The sequence below is a fragment of the Ambystoma mexicanum genome, chromosome 5q, assembly GCF_040938575.1.
Source record: "Ambystoma mexicanum isolate Mex_15411 chromosome 5q, UKY_AmexF1_1, whole genome shotgun sequence".
NCBI lineage: Eukaryota > Metazoa > Chordata > Amphibia > Caudata > Ambystomatidae > Ambystoma > Ambystoma mexicanum.
Window position 1 is genome coordinate 1,318,827,523 of NC_090933.1, and position 24,205 is coordinate 1,318,851,727.

Genomic DNA, 24,205 nt, shown 5'->3' on the forward strand with positions numbered 1-24,205 from the left:
TGGCAAAACAGTGCAGCCATACTTTTGTTGCTGTTTGAGTGCAATGGTACTCACAGGAGCCAGCGCAGCCATTTTGCTGGTCCTGCTGAAGTGCAGCTTGGTGATGTGGGGAGTACTGCTGTTAAGACTGATTTCCTATACTCTGGCCTGGTGGACAGATGTATAGAAGGCCAACCTATATTGTGACAGGGACAACTCTGGGAAGCTGTAGCCAAACCAGTTTAAGGTAGCAGTGACAGGCGGTCTAGTCTAAGATCTTCAGAGGGATGAGAGTGTAAAGGGTCCACAATGAGGTCACACAATGGGAGTCACAAATTACCCTTAGACAGGATGTATAAAAATACAGTTATTTAATTATGACCAAATACACTATAAGAAAAATTAAAACAAGCAAGTAGACTTATCAACCAATACCATCAAACTAAAATACATATATACAATCACAGGTTTAAGTGCATAATACAACTCAAGATACTCCTGCAAGGGAATGAACAGGTGAGTATTACACACAAAAAGGTCCACAGAAAGTTAACCCCTAACTAATATTGTCCAACCCTAAGTTGCCTGGGGCCTTGTGCCCTGTTGTTTAGGATACAAAGGTACAGCACTCAGGAGGCAGGGGCAAATGTAGGTAGGATCTCTGGGGTCCAGTGATTGATTTTTAGAGCCAGGGTTCAAGATAGACAGTGTCCAAAATTCCCCCCATCAGTTAGAAGTCTTGCCAAGGCAAGTATTGGCAAAGCCAATAGGTTTAAGATAAAGAATATTATAAGTCCATTGACTTACAATGGGAGTGTAGGGGTATGGTAAAAGCTCAGTAACTTACCCTCCTCACTCCAAATCTTCCCAAGACTTTCCAGAACAAAGGAAGTGTGTACTGGCTTGCTTTTCCCGCCAAATTCCACAGTCCTCGATTTTCATGGGTTGCAGGTTCGGGTGATTCTCCAGTTAGGATCTTTTGCTGGCGCAAGGACCCTTGATGAAGAAATGCAGACACAAAACGATGCAGCACCCTTCTCGGGACTGGAGGCGGGTCAGAAAAGCAGGTTTCGGACTGTGCATGCCACACACAGCGATGCAGCAGGACTCAGTAGCCGCGGTCAGACTTTCCGGTCTTGCTCGGGTTCCCTTGGAGCTAGGGCGCTGAAATGTCACAGAGTGCGTCGTTGCAGTGGCAGCTGAGGGTGTGCCAAGTTTCAGGCGGAAAATTGGAATGGCAACGAAGATAACCCTGTAGCCCAAAAACAAAGCTGGTCAGCCACAGGACGATTCCCAGGCACTTCCGAAGGCGGTTTTTGCGCTGGGCACCGAGTAGGTTTCGGGAATGGATGGTCCCTCCACTCCTGGGGTCGTAGCACCTTCGCAGGCCTACTGGAGATCAAGAGACAGACAGGGCTCCACCGGGACTGCAGCAGAAGTTGGTTGCCAGGCCTCCTTCAGACAGGTTACAGGTTTCTTTGCGGGTCTTCTCACCAGGATGGATTCTTGGCTCCTTCAGGTTCTTCCAGGATCTCTGAGAATTGCATGCAGGGGCCCTCTTCTTATCCTAAAAGCCAGGTAGGAGTCGAAACTCCCACTAGCCAATGGCAGAACTAGCCCACACACACACCCCAGTGGTCCAATCAGGACCACTGGCAGGAACACTCATCCATACCACTCAGACACACAGAAACTAGGATGTGTATTAGGGTCAGAATGACCCAGCCCACATCCTGCCTGAAAAACCACAAAAGCCCTCCAGTAGCCCGCCAAAAGCTCCTGCTTTCCTGGGCACTGGAAGTCCTTATAAGGATCTTTCTGGCCTCTGAGGCCAGGAAGAAGGCTAAACAACAAGATGCAAAAAGAAGGGGCGAAAAACCTTGTGGCAAAGCCATGTTTGACTAGTAGCCACAGTAAGTAGCCAAATGCGGTAAACACGGTTAAGCTAAAATGAAATTTCCCAAAAAGTGGGGAAAAGTCACTGCTGTCACCAGACCATCTTTTATGCACCTCCGAATAACCAAAAAATCCTTTGAGTGTTAGTCTAGGGCAAAACACACAAGTAGCAACATAGTCACAAGACTAAGGGAAACACTGTTCCCCAGGACTGATAGCCTTAAGGACATATCAGTTTCCACAAAACATGTGAGCAAAGGCCAGTAGAGTGAAGCTTAAGGCTTCACTGTGCTGGAAAAAGTACAGGTCCGATTGAAAAATCAAAGCAAAAAGTTTGGGGGTTCCATAAAGATGGAAGGAAAGGTGCAGTAAAGAGAATCTTTCCTAACACGCCCTCCCAGAATAAGGGACAGGGGGAACTAATGCACCCCTGGATGGGTCCTCTGTTCCTAGTTGGTTAACCCTGTTGGGCAGCCCATCAACATTGCTATATTTGGGATCTGGTGCTATGCCCAATAGTTCAAGGCTTGAAGACTGTTAAGAAGGATTTCTTAACTCTGACCATGAGGGGCAGAGGTTCAGAAGGCCAACCTAGTTTCTTGGAACAGGGTAACCTCTGGACAAGCCAGACCAATCAGGGTAGCTATGGCAGGCGGTCAAGACTAATGGCCTCATTACATGGTAGGCGGTGGAGCAAGGTGCTTTTAGCACCTTGCTCCTTGCCGGTAAAATACCGGCACCGCCTTGGTGAAAAGGGGAATTACCGCCATATTCCAAGGTTGGCGGGGCGGTAATTCCCCCTTCCACCATTGCCCTTCCCCATTCTTGCCCCATAGGGCATAATGGGAATGGGGAAGGTGGTAATTACGGTACCGCAAATTGCAGTACTGTAATTAGTACCCTGGTCCCTTTGCGGGGTGGGTTTTAAAGCCTGCTAAAGAGCAGGCGTTAAAGTACCACCCCGCAAAGGGACCTCGTAGTAAGGCGGTAAGGGTTAACGGTCACCGGTACCATTACCGGTGACCATTAACCCTTACCGCCTACCGTGTAATGAGGCCCTAAGTCTCAAGAGGGGTGAGGGTGACTGAAAGACCTCAATGAGCACACAAAAAAAGGACACTTACAAATTACTCCAGACAGGTGTTATATTAAAAATATAGACACATTTATTACAAGGCCTTTGTAACATAGACCATAGCAAAGAATCACAGTAACACTAGATTAAACCAATACATCACAATCAGTACAATGTATATACAAGACCAAAGGCGTCTAAGGGGTTAAGAGCACAAAATATGTAGACCACCTAGATGGGGAGGAAAACAGGCAGTGCAAGTAATCTTTAGACCCAGTTTGACATCAAGAATACACCTAACTAAGAGGCAGTCCAAGCCCTACGAAGAGAGGAGCCTTATGCTCAATAGTACATGCACACGCTTGTGCCAATGGACAAAATAGGGTCTCTTCGAGGGTCTCTAGCAGCTCAGGAAGGTGGATTAGGCGATGAAGAACAAGTTTCCACTATTCCAGCAGGGCCTCCACTTGAGGCCAGAGGCAGTTGGAGATTGCGGGATGGAGTCGCTATTTCGCAATAGCTGTGGAAAGGAAAGGGGCCCTCATGGGCCACTTTGTGCGTAAAAGTGGGCTCCTGTGCCACCGGTTGGTGTAATGACTACTTACTGGTCCCTGACACAGACAGACCCAAACTTCACCAGTACAGTCCACTTCGCTGGCAGGTTCGAATGGATGTCTCGACACCGTGTAGTTCCCGAGATGCAGCGAGGATTCCCAAACGGGACAGTGGCGATTTCTCCGCTCCGGGTGGAGGAATCAGACCAATTCCACTGCGGCAGGCTTCGGGGACGAGGGGGTCACAAATGCAGCGAACCTGCACAGGTCGTTGCCACAGCAGGGCAACACGGTAACCGCGTTTACTCCGGTCCGGGCGCACTCGTCTCACTACAGACCTGGGAATGCCAAGTGTACGAAATTCGGTGTGAGGGTGCCGTGGACACAGAGCAAGCGGTATACCAAGTTTCGTGGGCCTCCTCGAAACAGCGGTGGTAACAGAGCAAATGTCCCGTGTAAGCTGGTCAGCCCACTGGTTGGCCCAGGGACACTTCCGAAGAGGTTTACTGGCAGGGTTTGTTGAAGGTGCCGAGAATAGTTGATCCCACTATTCCAATGGGTCGAAGCGTCTTCGCAGACCTTCTAGGACGATCAGATGCAGAGGGGATAAGGCTGGACAGGACTTGTGTCTGTCAGTGGAAAGGAGATTTAAACCCCAGGTGGAGTTGGACAGGGCTTTATATGCTTGACATGTTTTGGAATGTCCTTGACTAAAGACATCAAGTAGATTGAATTGATTTTAGAAGACGAGAGTTGATGCTTAACAGCCAAGCAAATGTGCTTGAATTCTATGTGAACTTGGAGAGTTGGAATATCGTGTTATTCTAGAAAGAATGTATGAAGGATTTTTATGTGTGTAAATAAATACATGCTTTTTTAAAATGGTAGTCATTCTTGGCTCTAAGACGTTGGTACAGTGAAATGATAATTGATAACTCCATGTTAAGTAATGCATATTATGCCCCTCTCCTGTGAAAACCTTCTCTATCCCTATACATTTGCATTAGTTGTGATAGGAACTGTCGTGATGTGTTGCAGAACCTCCGAGTATAGTATGTTGTAAGGGTTGTACATTGATAGAGCTGTGCAATGGAGTGGAGAAGGGAAATGCACTCTGAGCCTAAATCCTTTTTTAGAATCTATGTAGCAAGAGCATAATATGAGTACAGAAAAAGACAAGATGCCCTCTGGGTTCCATTTTAGTAGTTGGGAGCATCCCTGTAAAATAGGAGGGGTGGGGACACCCCATATATCCAATGAGGGTCTATAGTTATTGATTCAACCACTGGGTCTTTTTCCAAAATGTTGGTGCCCATTAATTTGCATGAGGTCCTTAGGCAATGTGTTCCATAGGTTGGTTACCTTAATACAGAAGGTACAGTCTCCCTTCTGAACATTCCAGAAGAGATGCATTTCAAACAGCAGTGATTCAACAATCACAATCAGCCATCATTTGTGTGCCAAAGGAAACCAAGAACCACTGTGGAGGCAGGTTCTTCACAGTATTAGACAGCCATGCCAAACTCAGTAGCATTGTAGAAGCACCTCCTTCTCTCTGAAGCATCTTCAATTGCAGAAGAGATTTCACCACCTACATGTCCTCTCTCTCATGGTAGATGAGAACATCCTGTTCACTAAAGTATTTCCCACATTCACTAAACTGAAACCCTGGCTGCATGTTTTGTCTGGTGCCTAATAAGGGAACTGTTTTGACTGAAACATTTCCCAAATTCAGTGTATTTATGAGGTTTCACACCTGTATGTGTTCTCTGGTGGCGAATAAAATGTCTCTTCTGAGCAAACCCTTTCCCACATTCACTGCACTCATGTGGTTTCTCATCTGTATGTGTTCTCTGGTGGCTAGTAAGCTCACCCTTTGTAACAAACCCTTTCCCACATTCAGTGCACTCATAAGGTTTCTCACCTGTATGTGTTCTTCTCTGATGGGAAGTAAGATCTTTTTTTCTAGCAAACCCTTTTCCACATTCAATGCACGCATAAGGTTTCTCGCCTGTATGTGTTCTCTGGTGGCTAATCAGATGTCCCTTCTGAGCAAACCCTTTCCCACATTCACTACACTCATGTGGTTTCTCACCTGTATGTGTTCTCTGGTGGAGTGTAAGATGTTCCTTCCGAGCAAACCCTTTACCACATTCAGTACACTCATAATGTTTCTCTCCTGTATGTGTTCTCTGGTGGATAGTAAGCTTGCCCTTTGTAGCAAACCCTTTCCCACATTCAGTGCACTCATAAGGTTTCTCACCGGTATGTGTTCTTCTCTGGTGGAAAGTAAGCTCTAACTTTCTAGCAAACCCTTTTCCACATTCAATGCACTCGTAAGGTTTCTCACCTGTATGTGTTCTCTGGTGGCTAATCAGATAATCCTTCTGAGCAAACCCTTTCCCACATTCACTGCACCCATAAGGTTTCTCACCTGTATGTGTTCTCTGGTGGTTAATAAGCAATTGCTTCGACGCAAAACCTTTCCCACATTCACTGCACTCATGAGGTTTCGCACCTGTATGTGTTCTCTGGTGGCTAATCAGATGTCCCTTCTGAGCAAACCCTTTCCCACATGCAATGCACCCATAAGGTTTCTCACCTGTATGTGTTCTCTGATGGCGAATAAGAGATCCCTTCTGAGCAAACCCTTTCCCACATGCAATGCACCCATAAGGTTTCTCACCTGTATGTGTTCTCTGGTGGTTAATAAGACATTGCTTCCACGCAAAACCTTTCCCACATTCACTGTACTCATGAGGTTTCTCACCTCTATGTGTTCGCTGGTGGATAGTACGGTTTCTCTTTGTAACAAACCCTTTCCCACATTCAGTGCACTCATAAGGTTTCTCACCTGTATGTGTTCTTCTCTGATGGAAAGTAAGATCTTTTTTTCTAGCAAACCCTTTTCCACATTCAATGCACGCATAAGGTTTCTCACCTGTATGTGTTCTCTGGTGGTTAATAAGACATTGCTTCCACGCAAAACCTTTCCCACATTCACTGTACTCATGAGGTTTCTCACCTCTATGTGTTCGCTGGTGGATAGTACGGTTTCTCTTTGTAACAAACCCTTTCCCACATTCACTGCAGACATGTTGTTTCTCACTGTTATGCATTTGATGGTGGCAGATAAGTGTATCATGCAAATGGAGGCTAGTCTCAAATTCAGTGCACTGATAAGGTTTTTCACCTATGTCTTCATGAGGGCAAAAAGTATGTTCTTGAGATGGCAATTGCTCCGACATTCTGTGCATCTGTAAAGTTTATTGGCAATTTGTTTTGTCAGGTGTGGACCTTTTTCACTGAACCGTTTCCCTAATTCATAGCACAAATGAGAAGTGATTTTCTTATTGCACATATCACATTGTCATTTTCTTGCTAGATATCCCTCTCCCCCAGGATTTACAGACTGAACAAGCTTCGTTACTGGATGTTACCAGGAAGGGGTTGCATGGACGGAAGCCATCATGTTCATGTATCCAACAGGCTTCTCAATCTGAGTTCCTGAATACTCTGAAAAGACAACTGGACCCCAAACTTGCACTCTTCTAAGATGCTTGGAAATTGCATATTCTAACAATGAAACATTTCACTGCGTTAGTCCAGAGAATCTAACAATCACTGTTGTTGCATTTCTGGGGCATCAGTCACCTATTAACATAAAAGGAGATGCACATTATTAGTTTCAACACGTTCACAATCGCAGGAATCACATGTAATAAGACGACTCTACTCGGTAGCAGTGATATGATCTCACAGAATAACTTATACGACTTTGAAGTGCTGAATTGCTATTGGGGAAAGGCACCCTGCTGGGTGGCAGAATAGTGGTGCTCCATTGAAAACATTTAATGGGACAGAGGTAACATGCAACAGGAATAGTGCGATTTATTTTTCTTTAGAACGTTTTAGCATCCAAAACATTAGGAAACAAAATACAGCTCGATGAATAAACCTTTTAAATGGATAGTTTAATCATCAGGAACATGTATATATGTTCTATCATTTTATTTGTTCAGCAATTATTACATGGAACCTCCCAATTTCCATATACAAATGATAAAGGCAGGTATTTGACAATATCAGCAGCAGTTTGTCACCAATCGGCCATTAGTTCGACCAGTCTATTATGTAATCACTGATGACTCCATTACATTTGGGCAAATGTGTATTGGCCCAAACATGAATAATATAACCAACAGCACCATTAAGGAAATAAGGACTGCATTGTGAATTAAATGAAAAGGGCCAATCTCTTCCCACAGTGAGAATGGCACAGGCCACGCTGGCACTACATTCAAACATGGACTTTAAACCTAGAAAAACTCCGAACCCATCCCTCTAACCCAGGAGTGACAGAAATAACAAGCTTGTGTCAGAGACCAATAGAATGACATTTCTGGCAATAAGGTAAAGTGTATGAGAGACTCCCCGAACTCCCCAAAACATCCCAGTTGCCTTCCTAATTATTTATACAAATGCCTCATTGCTAGGTACTGAATGTAATCCACCAGATGGGTTCCACTTCTGTTTCCCTGTTCAAAATACCACTGTGTAGATTTCAGGAGGGGGCACATACCCTGTTTTATTGTTAAGGAGTGGGTGTAAATGGATCGGTTACTTATCAGACTCCCATAACCCGAGCTAGACCCTTTTTTGTGGATTCTGGTAATTGCCCCCTAGGTTGAATCTCAGCGTGCCCCTGCACCCTCTGTGCTGTGACCAGGAACTGCTTTCATCCCGTCCCTATTAACCAATGGGGATGTTGCCCGATCACTGCCAATATCCACAAATTGATTTCAACCATTTAGTGATTACACACATGATTCCTGTTGTTTTACGGTGGAGATTCTACTCACCCTACTCCAGGCGAACCTATGCAACATAATCCCCCAGATTCGTTATCTGAACAGGCGAGAATCCCATTGCCAGTATCTGTTGCAACCCATATGGCATCGACCATGGAATACGACTTATGTACATGTGAAAAGTATGCATAGTTAGTCACATCAGGAAGCGCGAGACACCAACCGGCCACCTGCCAGTCCTACCTTAGTACATTTATTGTGCGTCTAGTTTAGGTAGCTATCACAACAGTATATGCGAGAACCTTTGAGCTTTCCAGTATGGAGGACAAACACTAGGTTGATGTGAGCCAATACAATCATTGTGAGGGCTCCATGTTCCGAGTGGATAAACCCTAGAAGCCCCCCCATCTGTTCTCAGGTGTGTCTTCTGTGCAGCCACAACCTAAGGCTGTCTGTGCTTAAGCACCCTCCACGTTCACGGTCTTCTTAAAAAGTGGCTATTCTAGGCCTTCCTGTGGCTCCAGTCTGTTTTCCTCTTCGCGCCATGAAGCCTCCTGGTGACCGTGCGCGGTATAAATATTGTTAACATAACAGAAGCAACACCTTTTTTAGGATGTCAAAGCCCACAATATTGAACAATCTCAGCCTAACCATATCCCTGTTTGGCACGTATCAATCTCAAGTCCCCTATGAATCCAATTTCGGTGATTTATCTGGCCACAATGTAATATAATGAACGATTGCAATAAAAAAAGCCCTGCTGTACCTCAACACCCTCCATCCTTGTCTCTACGTGTGCGCTTCTTAACTCGCCGAGTGAAAATGAATTAAAAACACCATCATTGAGGTTCTTCACTAGGAAGCAGAATGAGCCAGATTCCGGTCCTTGACCCAGTACCCCTCCCAACAGAGCCAAGTCCATTGGTTCATTCAAGAGGCACTTATATCTTTGCCATTATCTTCCTCTAGCAAAAATGTAATGCACATGTTTTCCCAGATCCTTGCATTGTTCCACAAGTTTGTGAACTGCTTTCAGCAGTGCTGTCAGGATCCAGCTGAATATTCTCCCACAAGTTTGCAATGTAATTCTAGCCCGAGTAAAAGCTGTGGATGGGCCAGGCCCTTTGCCTCCCTGCATCATTAACTCGCATCAGCCTGCTGTGATACTGTGAATGACTTTGCCTGCCAGTGCTTGGTCTAATAAACCACACCTTGCTGCCTTTATCCATGCCCACCTCTCTGTACTCTAGATCCTGACTACCATTGTCAATACTGCCCTTTCCCAGGAGGGATGTCCAGCGGACGATCCCACCATGGTAGGCCTGAACCTCCAGGAGGCCTGAGCAACGGGTTGGTGGGAGGAGGACTCTGGGAAGCCTAGATATGGATTGCTCCTCCTCAGCCTCACAGGTGTTGTATTGTGCAGTTGCCTTCCACACGCCCTCTTCCTCTGCTGGGGGAATGCGTGAGGAACGAGGCATACTCCTCTCCAGTGCAGATGATCCACATCCACTTACCCTTCCGCCATTCAAGGGTATGGGGTGCAATCAGCAGATACCCGACCTGGGGCAGCACCTCTAAGGACAAGGGTGAAAGCTACAGAGTGCCACACTGTGGGATACACCCCCACACTGTGGGTCTGGGTGTGAGCGGGTTCCCTGCAAACCTGATGACTACAGCTCCCAGAGGTCCTTGCAGCAGGATCCTCACTGAATGGCAACACCGGCACTGGCTGTGAGCTGCAATCAAAGACCTCCTCCTACCAATCTCAGTGCTCAGGGAGGCAAACACCAGTGGCTGAGTAGGGGTGTATATTGGTCGGATCTGGCTCAGTCAGCGACATAGCTGCAAGCATTAGCACTTTATTGTTGATAATTGTTTGCTATGCATTCTTGCATTTCATCTCTGATTGCTGCTATCTGCATATGCACTATAGACCCTGCTGTCTACAGGCTCAGTGACATGCATGGCTCCATCAGGCAGCACTGTGAACCTTGGATGCATTTTATATTTTACTGCCTGTTTTACTTTGGTATAGACAGGCAGATTCTTGGACATGTCAGGTGCTTTTTATCCCGGACTGCAAGGGGCTACAGCTCTGAAAAACAAATAAGGGTAAGGGTCCTATGGGAAGGCAGATCGCTTTAAATAAGTAGTGTGACAAGGAAGAGTTGGACTATGAGTAATGATGATTGACACTAAGTAATCAGAGTATAAGTGAAAGAATTGCAATAAAAGACCCGGGGGCTAGACCTTACAAATGACTTCTGGCCAAACCACTGTGTATGTTGGCATTTGAACATTGCTAAAAGTGAAATATACCCAATTTCTGCCATAAATGGTTTCAAGAGCTACTCCTTTGCCCCCTCCTTTGTAGCTTCCACAAAAGATGGAAACATATCAGTTTATCTATTATTTATGACCCCTTATGCTTTAAATAGCATATACATGTCATAATGTTTATTTATAGATTGTCCCAAATTCACATAGGTGTGCTTGTGTGGCACTACTTGGTCTGGGAGTCAAATGTAGCTCCTGGCGACTGTTGGGTGTCAAGCTAGCCAGACTCGTCTATGCTACAAGCAGGAACTAAACAGATCCCAGCTCCCCTGAATTTCCCGCCCTGTATTATATGTTTCATCATATTTTGGCCCAATTTTCTGATGCTTATTTATTTAAATATAACATTAGGTTTTCTAACACCACTTACACTTGTATTTTGTTAAAAATGTAGGTTGTGTTAGGCCTCTACAAATTTAAAACAGTTATTGCATTTACCTACAGTATTATCACTTTATTTATTTGCTCGTCTTCACCTACAGACATGTTTGTTTTAAGAACTATTAAATTATTCCTAAAGAAGTACAAGTTTTGTGATCTAATAAATTGTTAACCAGGTTTTATGCAGTTCTAAAAATCCAAAGTGAATGGTGATTTACATTATTGTTATTGGTATGTTTGAAGAGGAAAATGTATGTTGGTGAGGAAGAAGCTGGTCACATTATGCACAGGTTACTCATTTCCTACATTTCGTCATCATTATGCATCAGAGGATATGGGGTAGAACACACCAGGCAGTCCGCTCCTGTGATCTCTTCATGGCCATATGGCAACTGAGGTCATTTCCTGTGATGTCATAAGGTCAAAGTTCATGTGACTTAATGTCCTGTGATGTCATGGCCTGTCATTTCATCGGGTCAAGTTGATGTGACATAATTTTCCATGATGTGATCATTATGCTAATTACTATTTTTGAAACGTTAAGATTCCTATAAATTGTTGGTCAAAGAATGTTGGCATGTATGCTTTGGGACGACTGTCTGCTGGACGCGTTTTTTTTGCTGACTGCGTTGTGCGCATGGGTATACTATGCACACCGTTGCCAATTTTCTACAGACTACTAGTGCGCCACACGTCACCGAATATTTTGGGAGACGCTGCCTATTTATAGGGTACAGCAGGTGGGATGTTGAACCGCATAGCTATCTGCAGGACGTGGGTGGACGTCACGAGCAAATTAACGTTCCTTCGCATATGCTGCGCAGTGGTGATGTCACCAGGACACAGAGGAACAGATACACATGAGTGTACTTGCAGTACGCACAAACATCCGCTACCACATGCATTGATAGGTGGTGGACAACATGCAGACATGCGGAGCCTGCTGGCATTGTACGGTTCCCTCCCTGTCATTGTGGATAGTTCATAGGACACCTACCTTTTTCTTAATTGTGAGCATTGCAACGAGGACTGTGTGCCGCTGAGTGAGAACGCCATTTCAGGAAAAAAAACACACCTCCCAAACACTTAGCAACATTTTCCTTATTAACGTTCACTTGTGCACATTCCTACAAGCCATTAGGCAAGGGAAGGGGTAGCACAAGTGGATACTTACTGTGGGGAAATGCAGATTTGCAGAAATTGGTTGTTAGGGAAGCAAGAGATTACTGTGTCACCGTAACGTCTCCCATGACAGGATCTTTGAGGGGATGGCGGCCTCCGACATGGGATAGGACTACACGTGCAAGTGTGCCATTTTGTCCAAAACATATCCTTGTACGCAACCTTTAAGGCGGCACAATTGTTCCCCAATTTCTGCACTTTGACTTCCAGCCTGTCCATTTTGGTATTTACATAGTTTCTTTCCTTTGCTATGCGCACATGCTGTTGTGGAAGGGTTGCGGCTTGCACTGCCATGCTTTCCTTTCCAATATGTTTTCTTACAGATAAACAGAATGTGTTTGCGGTACATGCAGGAATTTATTGTACATAATTTACGGTACACACTACTGTGCGTACCAATGGGGTTACTATACAAAGTCATTCCATCATGAGGGACATTTCTTTCCTGCCACGCTAAGGTGCTTGGCATTGCTGCGTTACAGAATGACACGTTATACTTATGTACTATTGCATACTGCAGCACCTGTGCAATCATTACAGAAAGTTGTTTCCTTAGTACATTGTAGTGACGTTCTGCTCTTAGCACTTGCCAGTCGTTACTCTGGCCGTTAGTTCTTTGTTCCCATGTACAGTAGCAGTGCAGTATGATTGGTGAAGGTAGACGTTACTTCTGTTGTTCATGCATTCCCTTATGGTGTCCTCCCTATGACTTTCTCCTGTTGGCTTTTTATTTTCCCTTGCCATTCTTCGACATGGTGCTCTTTGTATATATTTTTTGCGTTTGGTGATAGGTACCACCATGTAAGAAAGCAGCTGCCTTCCACAGCAGGATGGATGCCAGCCGATGTACGCAAAGAGACGGATAGTCGGTGACTGCTGTGTGCATTAACATGCTGCCAGCAGTTTCACTATGTTGCACAGTTCTTCTTTACAAACTAAGGGTATCCTGCTAAAAACCAATGAAATTCACTGGCAAAAAACGTTGCTAAAGGAACGTTATGGTTACGTTGCACTAGTAAAAACCTATGCAATTCAACCGACAAGCGTTGTTACATGGACGTTATGGTTACAGGGACGTTATGGTTACAGGTAAAACCGAAAAACCCCTAAAATTTGCCAGTTATGGTAAGCTAAGCAACCCTAACTCGCGCCACGACTGTGCACTGCTATGACTCACACTCATGGCATCAAAGATGACATCACAAATGCCATTGATGACATCAGTGATGACATACTCTCAATATCAAAGGAATTCCGGTTAACACTATACGAACATACGTTTGGAGTGCATACTCTATCTAGGTCCGGGATGGATAAGCAATAATTATAAATAAGAGAGCTATAGGTAACAAGTTGTACTTACGGAAGTGGCAATTAGTAGCAAACTTTCATAAAAATCAACAGTATTTTATTAAATGTAAACAATGGCAAAAAAATTATTAAATCACTAAACATTCAATTGCACAAGTTCTAATGACAAAAAACATATCTAAAAACAATTCTCATAGGAGTATGTCAAAATCAATAAATGATTCTTGTTACAGAAGAAAATATGTGTATCAAAGCATTATGTCATTGCATACACTTATCAAATCATTCACATTTGTGATAGTTTCTATCTCTGTTACAATCCAGAGAATCAGGGTCTCAATTAGGGCGATGACATCACATGTGTGGCTACCTCTTTTGTGTGCACTGACATATGCAGGCCAGGTGGTTTTCCGCACTGTCAGCAACTACACAGTGAGAAGGTACTGTATTTGTAAAGGCTACTCTTCTCATATGGCCTTGCACTACTTTCCTGACGGTTCAGTGACATCATTTCATATGTATAATAATAATAATTTGGCATTTATATAACGCTACGAACCCTCAGGTATCTGAGCGCTGCTTATTATTACCCACAGTGTGTGGTGCTCAGGGGAAGGAGCAAGGCTGAAACACAGCAATTATTTGTGTGCATGAAGATAATCAGTTAGGTTATGACCACTTCCTAGTAATAGTGCTGCTTTTTTCCTGCCTTCACTTTCCCTGTGTTCTCATATTCGTGTGCGTTGTGCTCTGTTTATGGTATGTATGCAGTAGTACAAATATGCATATGTACAACATAAGTGTTTGCAGGGCATAAGTCTAACACTGGGTGCATAGATCTTTTTTTGGAACAAGGAAGTAGGTTGAATAAATACCCTTGTTTACCTCGTTGGACGACACAATCTCTACTGCGTCCTTGACTCCTTCGAGAAGGATGAGCTGCTCTTCCATTGTTGTCTTCCTTTGGTGCAGGGGATGGTTTGATGGTTTTTGAAGAAGCTCCACACAACCTCTCGCTACTGTAGATATCACCAGCTTGTCTGTGGTTATTCCCTCCCATGCATGGGGGAAGAGTGAAATCCGCCCACCTACTGGGGAGGCATGGGAGGGGACCTGTAGCGGGCTGTCATTGCTTAGGTGGTGTTCCTCCATCTCTAGTTGTGGAGGATCTCCTGGCCGCGGGAACTTGCCCGGCCTCTCTGGTTACCCTGTGACACCTGTTCTTGGTTGTAATTCCAGGAACAATTTTGATTTTGTCCGTACCTGGAGCCTTTATTGGAACTTTAGCCACGAAAGTGGCGAAGATTGTTCCTGCCTCTTTGGCCAGAAGGTTTATCAGTTAGTTACCCGAGGAACTTGAGGGGATCGTATTCTTCCTTTGCAGACTTTAGGGCGTCCTCCACCGCTTTGCCAAATAAGACTGTTGGTTCCACTGGCATGTTAAGTAACAGCGCCTGGGTCTCTAGCTTAAAGCCAGACTGGCAAAGCCTTGAGTGGCGCTTGATTATGGTCCCTTCTTCGATTATTCGGCCTGCATTATCTGCAGCGTCAAGGTTATTCTTGAGGACGAGACTGGCAGTAGCTTTGCTAATGGTTCGGGAGCCGAAGCTATTAAGGTAGCCATTTCATCCATTTATGGCAATCAGAACTTGCCAACAGTGTAGAATTATTAGCAATTATCGCCTGGAAAGCTGCCAAAGTCGCTACCTTCCTTCCCATGGTATAGAGCTTTTTGCTCTCTTTGTCTGGGGGTGCCTCCGAGGAGGCTAGTGGTGTCCCTGCCCTTTTACAGGTGGTTGTGACCAAGAGGGAATCAAGCTTAAGCGGCCCAGACGGTGGGTCAGCACAGCTCCAGGGCTTCACTGGGCACGTTGCGGTCCAAGACGGTGCTGCTGTTAGCTTCTCTTCACATGTTCTTCATTGGATGTTGTCCTCCAGTCGTCGACTCTGCCTCTAGTTCCAAAAAACCTTGCATTTTAAGCAAGTTCCCATTCATTCACAGTCCTGGGCTGTCAATCACCCAGCAGGACACCCAGCCTGCCGGCTAGCCAATCATACCTGGTTTCACTCAGGCACACCTAGAGACAAAGGACAGGGAAGTTTCAGGACACACACTCACTTCCTGCTTTCCAGACACACTGGAGCCTGGGCAAGCTTCAGGGCTTAAGCCCGCCAAGGGCAAAAAGCAAAAAGGACTCAAACCTGATTCAAACAGAGTAAAAGCCCAGTAGGAACTAACTGAAAAGAAATGCCGAAAAAATAAGACAGGCCACTTTGGGAAAATGGTCACCCTTGGGTGCTGTACTGCAGCTGAGAAATTTAAAAATGAATGAACTGCCACACGCCATTCAAGTTAGTTTGTGTAACAAAATGCTTCAAGAGAAGGGGGATAAGGAGTTACTAGTTAACCCCCACAACACTCTACATAGAGTGGTGTGTGCTGGACCCACAAAAGAAAAGATAAGTCAGGCAGGAGTCATCTTACTATTCTTCGGAACAATACTTCACCCAACAAAATGTATTTAAACATTAAGATAAGTCCAAAGGACTTCCCAGTGGCACTGCACAAGAGGTGCTGAGCATCACAATGCAAGCCCCGAGTCCAGAAAAAGAGAAAGGGGTCACTAAAGTTAAAAGGAATTGGCACAGAAATGAAAATTCTCACTCCACCCTCCCCTTTCCTCTCTTGCCCTTGTCACACCCTAAGTAGTCACCAGAGTTGTCCACTCCATGAAGGTCTCTTCCAAGCATGTTTCCCCTTGCTCATCCAGAGGACAACATTAGCTCTCTTGCCCCTGCACTCGCTGATCTGATACCACTCCTCTGCTACTGGTTCTTTCCCCTTCTCACTCAAACACAACCTTGTGCGCCCCCTCCATAAAAAAACATCAGCAGAACCTAACTGTCCAGTCAACTACCACCCTATCTCCATCACCACCTTCCTGGGGAAACTACTGGAGAAGTTAGCCCTGCCCCAACTCAACTCTCCACGGCCATCTGGATTCTGAGCATTCAGAGGCACAGAAACTGCTCTCTAAACACCCGTGAAGGACTGCTCACAATCCTGGATTCCAACTCCCCAACTGTCCTCATCAATATTGATCTCTGCCTTTGATACAGTCAAACACTCCATCCTCGTACAAAGGCTCCACGACACCCTTGGTATCTCAGAGCGGGCACTGGACTGCCTGACCACCTTCCTAACTATCGGCTCCTACCAAGTCATCTTGGGCACCTTCTCCTCTCCTACTTCCTTCTCGATCTGTGGTATCTCCCAGGGCTCTATCCTCTTTAACATCTACCTTACTCAGATGGCACGCATTATGTCATCCTTCTCCCCATATTTCAAGTGTTATGCAGACACACACCTCTTCTTCAACTTCCTGTTGACACCCTTGCACCTTCCATCATCCCTGACTGCCCATCTGCCATCCAAGCCTGGTGCACTTCCAATGATCTCGTCCTCAATGGCAGCAAATGGGAGATCCTTCCCATTGGGACCCCTGCTTCTGACTTCTTCCCTTCACTCTGGCCTTCCTCCATGAGCTCTCACTCAAGACATTGCCAAGAAGTCCCACTTTCAGCTCTACCTTCTCAAAGGAATCCTACCTTTCCTCACCTTCCCCAATGTTACCCGAGCCCTGGTTCTCTCTAGGCTTGACTATTGCAATAGCCTCCACCTGCATCTACCTAAATCCACTCTGCAACACCTGCAGCTAATCCAGAATAGACTTTCCTCTTTACCTCCTCCTTCCGCCCCCTCTCTCTCCTCTGCTAATCTCACAGTTGCTTTATGTCCAGGGCCCGTATGCATCCTCAGAGCCCCGACCTCCCACACCAAATCGCCCCCACCTTCTGTCTATCCTTAGCATTTTCCTTGGCACACACTCCACACGGGAGGGTCGCACTTACCATACACTGCACTTCACCTCTTGCTCACCAATGAGCACAACAGCACATATCCCATTCCCCCTCCCTTTTGCACTTGCACATTATGAATACTCACACGGCATAGTAGGTGCGCACCCCACCCGCACACTGTATTTAATAGGTTTTATGTTTTTAAATGTTTCTCATCCCCTTGTCCCCTCCCTGTTGCCCTGTGGGCACTTTGAAACAGAATTTACTTGCTGAATAAGCACCTAACAAGCGAACAATAAAGCACTTGTCTTTTCATAGTTGGCCAATCTGCTTCCATTACTCACCCATTGAACTGTGTAACATGCATTATTAAATCCTTTGAACCATTTCTTAAAGTCAACAACAAAAGTGGACAGAGCCAGATGTTCCAACTGAAACCATAGCAACCTTTGTGTGTTTGTAAATACTGTGGAATGAATCCTTCAAATCCTCTGCAAAACCTCTCAAGAACCGAGTGTTCAAAGTTAGTGGTCATCGCAGTATCATGAGGTGGACTAATGAAGAGGAGGTCCAATGGCTGAAAAGCAAGGGATACCCGAGAGTAGGTCCCAAACAAGGAGAGCTGGTATGGGGCAAAAGCAGAGAGGGTCACATGGTTAGAAAGGAACACTTTTCTAGTTAAAGGTGAGCGAGTCCAACAGGCGCACACTGAAAGTTGGCTGAAGTCGAAAGCAAACTGAAGTCGGGCAAATTTGAAAGTGGGTTTAGCCCTAGCACCCCACTGAAAATCTCAGGGTGGCTAATGCCTAGCCACAACATGGTAGTCCTGGAGCATGAAATGAGAATAAAATATCAGCTGGGCTGAGTTGTGATGTGGACAGTGCCCCGGCATTTGAGGTGCCTGCAGTGAGTGGCGCAAAGGATTTGGATAGTAGGCACCAGTGCTACAGCCTTCCCCATCAGTTCCCCAGGGGTCTAAATTAAGATTGCAAAAGCAAGAGCTAAAAGCAGCTCCTGGGTTTCCAGCATTAGCCTGTGACCAGGAGCTACCAATGGGGAATGAAGAGCTAGCTCTGCAAATCTAACATACACAAGATGCAAATATAACATTTTGGCTCTTATTGATGACCCGTATGCTTTACATGTTGTATAAATGTGTAATAATGAGTCTTGTACGGTACAAGCAAGAGATAAATAGCTCCCAGCGCCCCTCGATTTGGAACCCTGCAGTATGTGCTTTTGCATCCATCCCTAAGTGCTCCCACGCTGTGGCGTTTGCAGTAGCCGACTCTCGCTATGGAGAGTAGGTGTGGAGATCCCAGGCATACTGGCCCCCCTCTTTACACCAGATTGCCTTCAATGCAGCAGAGCCCATTTTGTACTTTTTACTGTTATCACTAACAAAACCTCAGTTCATGTTCCCAATTCTTGATGCTGCAGTAGAGAAGGGAAAGTCCAGAAGTAGTTGCTGTGGAAGCCCGGCGTGTGCCCATCTTGATGGCCAGGTGCTAGCATGGTGTGGCAAGACAAATTGAGGTATGGCGTGCAGCGTTGGGATAACAGAATCCCAAGCTGAAAAAAGCTGGCTCAATCTTCTTCTATTGTATAACAATCTAGGTAGCAGGGGTTCAGCTGGTTTATTGGGCACATGGCTTGTGACCCACTGTGCTCTTGCTACACATCTCATCTGTGTTTCCCTCCCCCATCCTGTCCCTGGTTGCATGCCGAGGTGGCAACCGATTCTGCACCAGGAAAAGGAGGCTGAAGAATGGGGTATGTGGTCCTCGTTCTCCACTCTCATTCCTCACAATTATGGCTGTGGGACAAAAATAGGGAAAGGTGAGGGTATGAGTTGGCAAGTTTAAAGTGAAGCCAGTGCCCCAGAAATGCATCCAGAATTTAGCGCAAGCTGTGGTATACTCCTCTTCAAGCCACAAGTAGGTGGAAGAGGGGAGTGCTGCCCACTGCCTATCGGCTTGAGCCCCCCGCCCCCAACTCCTGCCAGTCAGCAGTCGTACTGGAGATCCTGCTGCCAAACCCTTAACTCACCCAATCCCCATCTTCCATTTATGTGGTAACATGGTGTCGGGTGGAAGCCAGTGAGAGTAGAGAGCAGAGACCAGGTCAGAGAAGGAAAGCAGGGCTTCCCATTTGCATTTGGGGTACGGGGAGTCACTCAGCTTTAAAGTCAGAAAGACTGTTGCCCCCAAGTAGAGTTCATGTGGTCATCCGTTCTCTTGACCTTTTGTGGAACTGCCACACATATCCTCTCAACTTTGCTATTGTTCCCTCAGATCTCTGTGGCCTTTATTATTGGTGCTCTCTGATGTCGGATATTACGCCCTCTTCTGCCTCCATGAATTGTGCAGGGTGGCACGAATCATGGGATGACGTCACTTCTCCCCAGAGGGGAGCACTTCCCTCTGGGGCTAGGGAGGTGAGGCTGCTAACAGATATTCTCCCTAGGGGTGGTAAAATGCGGGAGGACCTCACAGGAAGAGACTCCCCTCTTGGGGATAGGGACTCCCGTTCTGTGGTGGAAGCCTTGAGACCCTAAGAGATCTACAACCTATTTCTACCATCATGTATTGGAATGTTCCACACCTAAGGAGGTGAGGAGGTGTAAAGATCACACAACAATAACAAGATCACACCATGAAAAGCAAGAAAACACTGACAGTCCGTCTGGTAGGAACCAGCTACACAGTATAAAAAGAGACAAAGGACTAGAATCAGGGAGAGACCAGCATGAACGCTGGAAACCCTGGGAAGTTCAAACCTGGATGCAGGGAAGTGACCTGCAGCAGCAAATCCTCGTCTGAGAGGACTTTGCAGGCCAATTGCCAGACGACTCAGAGGAAGGGAGGAGAGCTGAGTTTGAAGATGGTGATCAGTGAATGACCTCAGCGAGGTGGACCGAAGGTCCAGCAACAACGCGGAGACTGACAGACCGTGTACTCTGCAGGGATTTGGGTTGATTGTTCGTGGTAAATTGACCGCAATATAATAGCTCGGGCCAAAATGTGAAACGTACATATTAAAGAAGGGAATAACATGACCTATCAACGCAAATCCTACAATGATGAAAGTCACTTTATATGAGATAAAATGCGCCTGATAAACAGAGTACACCACCCCGACCCGGCCTCCCCTACTCATCTGCATGCTCGCCTCTGCTTCCCCTGCAACCCCCCCTTTATTTTTTTAGCTCCCCCCCTTCCAATGTTATGGTAGCAGAGGATACCCCTGCATCCCAAAAATACCGACCACGGGGAGCTTAGGACTCCCCCGCATCTCCTGCTCTCCATGTTCAGTATTTTGAAAAGTATGCGGTAAAGAGCACAGGTCAATTCACACATGTAACAAATTATCAAATTATTTATTTGCTCAAAAATGTTTGAACAAATTGGCCAATTCCCCCTGCAGAGTCAGCACAGAGCGGAGAAGGAAGCAGAGGCAGTGGCTGAAAGCTGCGACCGCATCAGAGACCCCAGGAAGAACCAGTGATGTGGACGCTCCATAAAAGAGGTAACAGGGCCCACGGTAGACCCATTAGGTGCTAAGGTGACTTTGAAAACATTGAAGAAAGCATTATAAATCTGCCTCGTCCCAGTTACCCCATCAAAACCACTGGCTTTAAAGACATTGAGGAGAGCATAGGGAGTAGTCTCCCTCGTCCCAGTATCCCCATCCACGCTACTGGCATTAAAGGATTGAAGAGCACATTGGGAGTATGTCACAGTATCCCCATCCACGCTACTGGCATTAAAGGATTGAAGAGTACATTGGGAGTAGTCTCCCTCGCACAGTATCCCCATCCACGCTACTGGCATTAAAGGATTGAAGAGCACATTGGGAGTATGTCACAGTATCCCCATCCACGCTACTGGCATTAAAGGATTGAAGAGTACATTGGGAGTAGTCTCCCTCGTCACAGTATCCCCATCCACGCTACTGGCATTAAAGGATTGAAGAGTACATTGGGAGTAGTCTCCCTCGTCACAGTTTCCCCATCCACGCTACTGGCATTAAAGGATTGAAGAGTACATTGGGAGTAGTCTCCCTCGTCACAGTATCCCCATCCACGCTACTGGCATTAAAGGATTGAAGAGTACATTGGGAGTAGTCTCCCTCGTCACAGTATCCCCATCCACGCTACTGGCATTAAAGGATTGAAGAGTACATTGGGAGTAGTCTCCCTCGTCACAGTAGATCCATCCACGCTACTGGCATTAAAGGATTGAAGAGCACATTGGGAGTATGTCAGCGTATCCCCATCCATGCTACTGGCATTAAAGGATTGAAGAGTACATTGGGAGCAGTCTTCCTCGTCACAGTATCCCCATCCATGCTACTGGCTTTAAAGGATTGAAGAGTACATTGGGAGTAGTCTCCCTCGTCCCAGTATCCCCATCCACGCTACTGGCATTAAAGGATTGAAGAGCACATTGGGAGTATGTCACAGTATCCCCATCCACGCTACTGGCATTAAAGGATTGAAGAGTACATTGGGAGTAGTCTCCCTCGCACAGTATCCCCATCCACGCTACTGGCATGAAAGGATTGAAGAGCACATTGGGCGTAGTCTCCCTCATCACAGTAGCTCCATCAAAGCTGCCGACTGTGAGAAGTAGAGCAGGAGTCATCTCCCTCAGAACGATTGTGAAAAACAACAAAAGCCCAAGGCTAAAAACCCCCCCGACCCCCTGAGATGGGGTGGAAAAGATCAAGTCGGGAGTGGCCTTCCTGATTTCAGTGGATTAACTAAAAGTTGCTGCTGTTGTTGTTTGAAAGATAGTGAACTGTCAAAAGAGAAAGTGATTCAATCTTCTAAAAGGGTTACAAGAAGGGAAGAGAAGTTCAAGTTCACCCTGATAGAGGTTTCGAAAGAGCTACAGGTGCTCCTAAGAAGTGTTGTGTGATCTCGGGGTAAAACTACTTGGACCAGGAGAAGGGAGACATTCTCCTGGTTAGTGAATCAAACTCTAAAGTAACAGAACAAAGTTCTGAAATAGGAAGGACTAATAGAAGAAAAATCTGGTTGATTTCAAGTTTGTCAAAAGTGAAATGAATACCGTTATCCTTAGTGGAAATGGTGGTACCAGAAAAAGTGAGTCATTCTCAGGGCCCCTCCCTCTTTATGAACTTCAACTGTTGATTTATTCAGCATTTGTATGGCACCTATAAAGCAAATGTTTTCCAGGTGCTATACAACACAAACAGGGTGAGAGGGGGACACAGGAGAAAAACAACAACGGTCCTTCTAGGACTTGTGATGTTTGGATCATCCAAGTGCAGTAACAGGAATTGCAAGGGGAGGAGGCAAGTCAGGGAGGCAGGATGGGATAAGGGAAGGGGGAGAGGGTGGAAAGCCCAAATGACTGGCAAAGTGCTAAAGGGAGCCAAAGATGGCAAGTGCCAGGGAACGAGGGGTGAGAGCCAACTAGCGCGAGATGGGGGTGGATAGGCTAGTCCGGCAAGGGTGCCCGAGGGCAAGTGCTGATTATAGAGGGCCTGGTGGAGACTGGTCATGGGGGGACAAGGCCCCTGTAAGACTCATAAGGGAGATCAGGAACCAGTCACAGGCACCTGGGGGGAATTAGCAAGGAAGTGGGAGAGGGCAGGAGATGGAGAAAAGGAAAGTAATGAGAAGCTTCCAAAACTTAAGAGGATCCGGCTTTAGTCTGAGAGGGGCAGGGAGGCCATTCCAGGGGGAGACTCCTGCTGAAGAAAGATCTACCTCCCACTCTCTGCTTGGAGAAACGTCTGGTCTGCAGAGAGTTGGAGCTAGATGACCAAAGGACTCTAGAAGGGAGGTGTTTAGGGAAAGAGTTGGATGTAGTGAGGTCCCATGCCCCAGAAAGCCTTGTGGATGATGCAGAGGGTCTTGAATTCGATTGGTGCAGCCAATGAAGAGAATTTAAAGCTGGAGAGGTGTGGTCCCTGGGCTTGAGGCCAAGGATAAGTCTCAGAGTCCTATACTGGATTAGTTGAAGAGAGCAAAAGGGAGGAAGAAGGTAGATTGAGGAAGAGGCTGTTGCAGTGGTCCAGTCTGGAGAGAACCAGAGCTCTGGAGACATTGGGCCTCATTACAACCTGCCAGTCCGGGACCGTGCAAAATCCGTGATGGCGGTAAAAACGTTTCTGTGTCCGCAAGGGTGCGGAAAAACCGTCCGACTACACGCTGTCGGTCGCGTGCACTACACAGACTCGGAAACGTTGTTACCGCCGTCACGGAAAACCCCACGGAAATGGAAATAACGAAGCCACAAGTGGCGCAAAACCCGTTTCCGCCTCCGCCGCCACGGACACGGAACCGGAAATACCATGATCGCCAAAACAGGAAACAGAGAGGCGGCCATCATATAAAAGCACAATCCATTGCCATCCAGAGCCAGCACAAGTACAATCCTAACTCTGAGAAGCCAAAAGGGACCACCAGCATGTCTGCCAGGATTCCTGCTCAGAGGCAGCGCAAACAGCGCTTCAGCGAGGCAGAGCTAACCGTCTTGGTGGAGCACATTGTGGACAATGCTGAGATGCTGTTCAGCGCCGACCAACAGCGTGCCACACAGCAGCGGAGGAAGGAGGTGTGGGCCGAAGCTGCACGCAAGCGCACCGCCGTGGGCGTGGCAGTGAGGAGCGTGAAGGACTGCCACAAGCTGAGGGTACGCAACCTCATTTCCATGCACCGCCAAACCAGCAGCGGGACAGGCGGAGGACCCCCTTCCCCACTGAGGCTGCAAGCATGGGAGGAGCGTTGCAGCAGCGTCCTCCACCTAGAGGGAATCCATGGGATTGGGCAGGCTGAGGCA

The 24,205-nt window shown here is 46.4% G+C and overlaps 2 protein-coding genes and 1 pseudogene across 7 annotated transcripts in view; 1 reads left to right on the forward strand and 2 right to left on the reverse strand.

The window, feature by feature from the left end:
• The window catches only part of LOC138498483 (zinc finger protein 615-like), a 222,110-nt gene that overhangs the window by 183,480 nt on the left and 14,425 nt on the right, over positions 1 to 24,205 (reverse strand). The window lies entirely within an intron of this gene.
• The window catches only part of LOC138498498 (zinc finger protein 850-like), a 661,846-nt pseudogene that overhangs the window by 135,037 nt on the left and 502,604 nt on the right, over positions 1 to 24,205 (forward strand).
• LOC138498478 (zinc finger protein 268-like) overlaps positions 3,019 to 24,205 on the reverse strand; it is a 286,623-nt gene continuing 265,436 nt past the window's right edge. For 3 of the 4 annotated variants that reach the window (XM_069622229.1, XM_069622228.1, XM_069622230.1), the window contains one exon: positions 3,019 to 7,158. In XM_069622229.1, coding sequence (XP_069478330.1) covers positions 5,160 to 6,761 — 1,602 coding nt within the window. In that variant the 5' untranslated portion in view covers positions 6,762 to 7,158 and the 3' untranslated portion in view covers positions 3,019 to 5,159. The remainder of the gene's footprint in view (positions 7,159 to 24,205) is intronic. The other variant, XM_069622231.1, reaches the window with a different exon arrangement.